Source organism: Cataglyphis hispanica, chromosome 16 (assembly GCF_021464435.1).
Source record: "Cataglyphis hispanica isolate Lineage 1 chromosome 16, ULB_Chis1_1.0, whole genome shotgun sequence".
Taxonomy (NCBI): domain Eukaryota; kingdom Metazoa; phylum Arthropoda; class Insecta; order Hymenoptera; family Formicidae; genus Cataglyphis; species Cataglyphis hispanica.
This window is the reverse complement of record NC_065969.1, coordinates 1,564,304-1,573,007: the sequence shown is the minus strand read 5'-3', so window position 1 is coordinate 1,573,007 and position 8,704 is coordinate 1,564,304. Positions and strand designations below refer to the sequence as shown.

The 8,704-nt window shown below is 41.2% G+C and overlaps 1 protein-coding gene across 1 annotated transcript in view; it reads right to left on the bottom strand.

Annotated features, from left to right (window-relative positions):
- Positions 1-207: 207 nt before the first annotated feature.
- The window catches only part of LOC126855588 (homeobox protein B-H2-like), a 35,660-nt gene continuing 27,163 nt past the window's right edge, over positions 208-8,704 (bottom strand). Inside the window, exon 3 of the mRNA XM_050603394.1 lies at positions 208-3,204. Coding sequence (XP_050459351.1) covers positions 2,316-3,204 — 889 coding nt within the window. The 3' untranslated portion in view covers positions 208-2,315. The remainder of the gene's footprint in view (positions 3,205-8,704) is intronic.

Here is an 8,704-nt window from a genome sequence, read left to right as displayed (position 1 = left end):
CTCCCACATCCGTAAAAATCCCCCCGCCCCTGCCCCTGCCCCACCAACCCCCTACACGTCGTTTGCAAATCACCGGTCGGCGGTGTCGTGCAATTTTCGAGACCTTCGCCGCCGTCGCTCGCATCTCATCGTCTCGTCGATATTAATTAGCTAACGGAGCCCCCCCTCCCCCCACCCCTCCCACCGATTCCCTCCCGGCTCGTTCCGGAGAGGAAGAACGGCGGCGGGCAAAATGCCGGTTTCGCTTCGCCGACACACGAGAACGCTGATTATTTGAATAGTTGAGACGCCCTCCCTCTCTCTTTCTATTCCCCCCACCGCTTCCTCGCGCGTTCAATGAGCCGCCCCCTCCTTGTCCCCCCCTGTTCCTTTTCTGTCGTTCGCGGCGACTGCGTGTAATTTCGTGTCATTTTAGATTTCTTTCCCCGCGGCCAGGTCCCCCCTAATGTCATATTAATTGTAGATTCGCGTTCGTCCGCGATTGGCCCGTTTCCTGGCGCGACCGTATAACCGTTCCTCGATGCACGAACCCCCCCTCTCCCCCTCCCCTTCACCGCGCCCCACTCCTTTCCCTGTCGCAGTAAAAGCCCGACCCGGATTTTCTAAGCCCGGTATTTAATTCTATGCCGTGATAACGGCAGCGCTTGGTTGAATCGATTAGTATCTGAGATAAATTTGAGAAGCCGAATTTCGCCGAATGATTGTGAATATCGATCGGTTTCATCGCAGGTTGATGAGTTCCTTTATTCTCTCATTGTCAGAGATGCGAGAGAATTTAAAATTTAGTTTAAATAAAATTATAAAATATTATTAGAAAGTTAAATGGATCTTTTGCACGACGAAGTAATGATTTGACGATGATATATATTATTGGTTTGTATAATAAACTCTGTGCCTTAACAGCATTTCGCAAGGAAACTTTCAATAATAGAGATTGATGTCTGAAACATGCGTATATAATTATTGTGAGACGGGGATACATAATCTAATTATGAATGTTTTAAAGAGACCAATTTGCAATAAAATTAATCAATATATATATCTTTCTCTCCGAATTAAATAATAATTATCACAGTAATAATCAACGATAATTGTGTGATCGAAATATAAAACACTGCGTAAATATAAATAATTTCACTTTATAAAAGTGTATTGGAAAATAAATACATTTTAAACTCCCCTTCCGGCAATCGTATATTCCATACGTAGGAATAAAATAATGAACAAATATATAATGAATGAATGAGCGTAATGTGAGTCTCCATTAGTCCGAAGGACAACGTTTCGGGATTTTTACTTTCATTCGTTCTACACACTGATTGCGCACATCGACGTTGAATAAATGTATTGTTTCACAGTAAAACCCGCCATTCACTGAACGCTCAAATCACGAAGTTCGGTTAACCGCACGATATTTCCTGTTCGCTCTCATTATCTACAAAATCCCGGACGTCCCGTGCCATGTCACTTCCTGTTCTACCTCACGAAATAATCGGCCGCCGTGCGTTTCTCTTGCATCCAATTTCGTTGACTTGGCTTGACAGAATCTTCGCGAATCCAGAACTCTTCTTCGGAGATGTTACCTCCTTTAAATTTCAAAATGACTGCGACAATGATGTCGAATAATTTCTACCCATCGTCTCTTTTTTTTTCTTGAAGCTTGGTACATATCTCAATAGCTTTTCTCTAAAGTCTCGTTACGTTGATTGCATTCGATTATAATTCGTGATAGCTGCACGATTTCGACTGTCAAGTACAAAAATTCTCAAGGGTATATATATATATATATATATATATATATATATATATATATATATATATATATATACACCGCTCGAGCCTTCAACGGTTCCGTTATCAATCAATTTTCCAGGATCAAAAAATCGTTTTGATTATACATCTGCCACGTTGATTTCTATTTACAAACTGTTAGCTGCTGAAGTTTGAGCGATTTCGTTATCTCGTTCGGGATTGAGGGTTGAACGAAACTTAACTGGCTTAACGAAATTGATGGCTTAACTTTAATTATTTGTGTCAACTTCTCGTGATGAGTTTTCATCATTGCATCAATTATTTCTTTTAAATTCTGCTTTAGATCTCACTAGCTGCTCGAATCACTTGATTTTTTATCATACTTCCTTCTAATATTCTCTTCGACTCAATCAATTCTCCAAAAGTATCCTTTTGGAATCTTTTGCAAGGAAATTGTATAGCTCCATTTCTTAATTTTTCCGCAAGATACATTCGTCCTCTTTCCCGTCGCCGTCATGCAGTATTCCAGATGTGCCATCGGCGATATTAGGGTTCTCCATGTCCTAGATATCGTGTATGCTCTCGTCATCGCTGTCGGCCCTCACACTCCGAGGACTGTCCTCTCTCTGGACGGGCGATCTATCCTGGCTCTGGCTTCTGTCCCGCTGTTGCGTCCGGTTCATACCTTCCCGTCCGTCCACTATCTCCGGACTATCTCGGTAATAGTTGTTCAAATTCGATAAATTTGAGCTGGCCGCGAGGGAGCCAAGAGGGTTGCTGGGACCCGCTTGAATCATAGCGGGGGGATAAGCTCTGGTGTCCTTTCTTAGGGGTGATCTGTCCCTAGAGTCCGGGCTCTTGCTCCTCTCTTGCTTCCTCGACCTGTCCACGTTCTCTCTGCCCTCCACCAGCTCTTCCGGGCTGCCCCTGTAGTAGTTATTCATGTTGGAGAGATTTGACGTCGCCGTCAGGGTGCCGAGAGGATTGCTGGGACCTGCCTGCATCATCGACAGCGGATACAGTCTTGCCTGCTTCCTAGGCGGCGATCGGTCCCTCGATTCCGGACTTTTGCTCCTATCCCTTTTTCGCGTCGACTCCCGGCCGTCGATTATCTCCGGGCTGTCCCTATAATAGTTGCTGAGGGACGACAAGCTGGAGCTCGCCGTCAACGAGCCGAGAGGATTGCTCGGCCCGGCTAGGATCATCGTGGGCGGATACAGGCGATAAGGGAGCGGTTTCTGCAGAGTCGCTGCGGCCGACGCTTGCTGATAGAAGAATCCGTTCGCGGGCAATGTGTGCGCGCTAGGGGCATATTGCCAGTAACGCCCTGCCGCGGGATGCGCGGGAATAGTTGCGGCGCCACTGCCGTACAACTGCTGAAAGGCGGCGACGGCGAAATTGTTCTCAGCCATGATCTCGAAGCCCACGATCGTTTGTCGTTTCCATTTTGTTCTGAAAGTATAAAGAAAGCGGACGGGTGAATAACAACAATCGACGCGAGAGCTTTTACGATTTGTTCGCATGGGATTTAAAATTCCTGAGTAAGGTTCATATCGGGAGAATTTAAAGTAGAAACGCTATAATTTCCATGCTAAATACAAGCAAATTCGACCATTTTCCTATACGTGTGTCACAAAAATATGAGATACATTAAAAAAATAAATCGCTTGATAAATTTATTTATTATAATATTTCATATTAATCGGAACTACACATCTCTCGATAACGACCGGTTGTAGTTTGTTTATTCAAAATATTTACACATCGGCTCAAGCGATCGTTATTCTCATAACGTGTAATATCGGCAAAATATATCTAAGGTACAGTCTGACCAATGTCAAACCCGGCATCAGCCTCGTGTGAGTCTCGATATTACGATAGGGGGAGGGTAAGAGGCTTGATCGCCGGAAACACGTGCGAGCATAGCGTAGTTCCACGGTACTTTTCCAGATTCTAACGGTCAACGATAAGATCCGTTCCAAGTATTTCGTTCGTACGGTGCGCGAGTTCGTATGGCCGCACATAAGGCTCGACTGGGCTTTCGAGGCCACTACCTAAAGCAATCATGGGCTTTCTGTAATTTCTCCCTGGGACCCCCGGCCGTACACCCGCCGCCCCTCTCGCGTCCTCCACCACCCACGTAAGTAAATCTTGATCTGGGACAATTACGCTAAAACGGGGTGGCGTGCCGCCAAGTGGTTACGTTGGCCACATTACCGGGAGCTTATTATACTAACAAATAGCCCGTGGAGTTCAGTGCCTAATCATCGCGTATCATGGCACGCACGCACACACCGACACATTAATACATACATACGTAGATACATAATAATACATACATACATACATACATACATATACATATATATATATATATATATATATATATATATATACATTTGTGCCGCACCTGCGAACCTGTAAAAGCGCCCTTAGACGCGCGCGAGACAGAGATATATCAGGGGGGGGGCGGGGAGGGGGTTGATATGAAACGCGATGGGACACGAAGGGAGACGCGGGGCAAAATTCGCGAAGGCCGCGGCATTAACTAAACCATTACTGCTCGTAATGCTGCGAATTATACCGCGAAAATCACGATACTTTCCACAAAATCGCGAGGCGCGAGTTACAATCGATCGCCTAACACTGTGTGCAGTGAAAAAAGATTGTTGCCTAACGGAATCTTTGAATGGCGTGCATGAAAGGCAGGCAGTTGAGTATTAAGAGAAATGTGTGCGCGGCAAAAAATATGAAGTGGAAAGAAAAAGATATCAAGTGGATATATAGAAATAATGCATTTATATGAAGCGATTGTGAAATTAGTGATTGTGTGAATATTTTATAAGTATTAATTTTTATAAAACATTAAATTAAAATAACTTTTGAAAAATTTTGATAAAATTAAAATAAACGAGAATTGCTGAAAATATTATAATTGCGAGAAAAAAAAAAACCATGTTTGGCGAGATTACGCTTTATTCATATTCCCAATTAGTGATAAAAAACTACGTACGTTTTTAAAAATGGAGATGCGAGAGTTTATTAAAAATATTTGAGAATAATAATGTGTTTTTATGACGTTTTCATAATGAACTCTTAATTGTCATAATGAAATTTAAAAACTAAAAAATAAAAAACGTATTTTTTTTTCGATGTTAAAAGTTTATCAACAAGAGGCGAGAAAGAAAAACGTACAAATTGGAAGAAAAAAATATCAAAGTTCCAGATTACATGAATGTATATTATCAAACTCTTGTGTAACCTTCGTACAAAATCAAAATCGTTATAAACTTTTTTCGATAAACACGATACGAGAGCGCGTGCTCACGCGATTAGGGGAACAAAACTCGCCCTTTATAAGAGAGAAATATATTAAAATGCCGCATCGAGCGGCTTAATACGAAATACGTGGTGGATAAGACAGAGAAAAATGTACGCAAAGAGAAAACGGCTGTGAAGGGCTATTATATTACATGAGCCAACCTGCCATAACGTTCATGAATAATATCAAGAAAGTTACAACCCTTCCGTGGCAGTGAGGCGTGAATTACATCCGATATTCTTGCTCGATAAGTGCAAGTGTAGTTTTTGCCATCCCTTCACCCCCACCCTCTTCTCGCTCTAGCGTCACTGTAAAAAAAAAAGTGTATGCTCCCCTTGTCGTTTCCCTTAGCTCGACTAATTCAGCCGTAATTATGATACAAATGCGTTATCGCGACAACGTGACTCTTGATGAATGAATCGAGACTGTACCTAAATCCTCAATTTGGCTTGAAGATGCAAAAAATCGATATGAAAAATCACCGATTTGTTTGACGAGAAAATAGACATGGTATTATAATAATTCCTGAGAAATTTTATTAAAATGGTTTGCATTTTTTTCGTAAAGATAATTAATTGCGATAATTATTGAAATTTTATCTGCATTAAAATATTTCTGAATCGAACATCACAGTCTTCGTCGACTTTATCGCCCACGATGAGATAGATTCTCGCTTTTATTTGTGACAAATAAATCAAACTGTCTCCCAGCCATGCCCCGATAAAAATTCGACGATTCGCGCTAACGAAATTCGGGCGATAATTAATGGGCGCCGCCGGCGTATAAATTTGTTCGCACATTTTTTTTGTTAAAATTACGACCGCAATGAAAAATGAAAAAGATCGTACCTTCGAAACGCGGTCGCGAATGTTGCAGGGTAATAACCACAACGAGGGAGGAGGGCCGGGAGAGACGTGGAGGGGGGAGGGGGGTGAGGTAGAGGGAATGGAGAGCAGGGTGCACTTGGTGGTCATAGTAATTAATAATCAAGAGATCCGCGCCTGGCAAAGGACAAAGCGGTTCTAACGGATATGCAACTCGCACGGAAAATTCGACAATTAATATATTTCGTGGGGTCGCGAGTCTACCCCCTGTCCCTCTGTACCCCTCTTTCTCTCGCGATTCCGTCCTGATGTATAGTTGCGAATGTGGGCCACACAATCTCTCTCTCTCTCTCTCTCTCTCTCTCTCTCTCTCTCTCTCTTTCTTCTCTCCCTCGATATAGTTCTGTTCGCCCTTTTGTGACGGGTTGCGATAGGGGAGGTTGCAGTAAAATCGTTCATGAATTTTAAACAGGCACCTCTCTGAATCGAGCCACGATCATTTCTCATTTTTCTGCCGGCACGTCGGAGGTGTAAGAAGGACGAGCGTGTCCAAGCGCAAGATTCAGAGAGAAAGAGAGAGAGAGAGAGAGAGAGGGAGAAAGAGAGAGAAAGAGAATGTGCGCAACAATACAGACAGCACCGTGAACCGCTCGTGCGATTATATGATGAGTAATGTTTTTTAATTCCCCCACTTTTAGCTGGGGGTTGTCCGGTGATTTTCGAGTGCAGCCACTCTAAAACACCCTTAATTGCCCGTTGGCTTTTTATGGTTATCTGCCTAGAAGCTAGGGGGCCGGAAGTAACCGGGGGAACTCTCAGGGAACGGGGAAGAAAGGAGAAGAGTGAAGAAGAGTCATTGATTTATCGCTCCTGAGGTGCTCGAGGGTGCTGCTTGATCTCGCTCGATTAAAATGAAAAGAGGATGAGGAGAGGGTTGAAAAAGGCGAAAGAAAGAGAGAGAGAGAGAGAGAGAGAGAGAGAGAGAATGGCAAGGAAAGTGTAACGATTGCACTTCTCTCCTAATGATGGTGCAATTCTTCGGATCGCGATGAAAAAAATTCCCGTCCTTCCTTCCAGCGACAAACTCTTGAGAATCGATCGCCCTCGTCCCGAGTAACGCCTTCCCTCGGTCGTCATCGTCGGGTGTCAAAGTGACATGTTGCTTGGAAGTCTTGGGGTGACTTGCATGACACCCTTCAAAAGATGTGCAACACGTCGAAGCACCAATCGACTCGAAAATTGCTCTCGCGATGATTCAAACAATTTATTATTATTTCTATTGACACTTTTCAGTGTGCCTTTTCTCTTTACGTGCACAATTACATTTTGATATTTAATAATTAAGAAACAAAAAGGATTAGATTAGTAGCAAAGTATTGCCTTTTATTAAGCGTCATACGAAGTGTTCCAAGTGTAAAAGAAAATAACTTTGTGTAATATTTAATATTAATTTTTACTTTTCTCATAATTTGATTCTTAGTATATATTTTAAAAATTGAATCCATCCATCGTTCAATTATTCATTCGAATCCCTGAAAGGCCGGTCCAATGAGGAAAGTAGGACGATTAGCGAGTCGAAGAGCGATAAAGGCGATTCGCCAAAGACGAATATCAGAAATGTCCAGCTGGAACAGTCGGAGACAAAAAAATGGCACGTCTGTAAGAAGAAGAGGGCGAGAAACTAAGGGGAGGGTTAATGCATTTATAATGGTGGTTGGGTCTGTTCGTTGCTTTTGCGGTTACATGCCCGTGCGACACTAATGCGCCGAAGCCGTTGGGTCGCTTTGTGATAATAATGGCGACAGAGAGACCGAAAGAGAAAGAAAGGAAGAGAGAAAAAGAGAGAGAGAGATAGAGAGAGTGAAAGGGTAACATATTTTCAAATTATTATTCGCTTCAATGATTACGAGACACATGTTTCACAATTGGTATCTTACTTACTATAGCTTGTGCGTCACTTTTTGTCCGAAATCGCAGATGACAGTCAGGACGATTATTATATAGTTATCAATATGGCTTTTTTTGCAATTCTTTTTATTTATGAATTTTAATATACAGGGTGTTCCGGATGAGTGAAACCTTAGGGCCTTGTAGGAAGTTGAATTTGGAACGAAAAAGTTCCGACAAATACATAACTCCGGAAACGCTTCTTAAAAACTTAAAAACCTAAAAAAAAAAAATTTGAAAAGTCACATTTTTTAATGATTTTTAAAAATAATTTTAAAATTCCTTCATTCATTTGAAAGTAACAAAATAAATTTGATGAGTAAATAAATAATAAACTAAATTACATCAATTTCATTTAATTAATAGGCGCTCAAAAGAAAATCAGTTCAAAACAACGAAGAAAGCAGAAACTTGAAACAATCATCTTTTGATGGTCTTTGTGTAAACACTACTACATTCGTAGTGCGAACATAAAAATGTGTTCTTATTGAATTTACATCATAACTAATTACTTACAGAAAGCTTATTAGCTATAACCTTTTAACGAAGTGTTTTCGGATCTATGTTTATCGGAATCTTTTTGTTTCAATTTCCTATAAGACTCTGGAGTTTCATTGATCTGACGTGGAACATCTTCATACATATAACAATAAACCTTATATGTTATTATTTTCGTTCTTTCAGAAACGCTTTTTTTATAAATTAAGGAATAATGGGCTAATTGAATTATTCAACACGTTATATTAAGATAAAATATAAAAAACTTCATTATTCGCGATTTAAACTTGATATTGTCTAATTTTTGTAAATATAGTTAAAAAATAGATGGGAGAATAAAATATAATCTTTAAAAAAACCT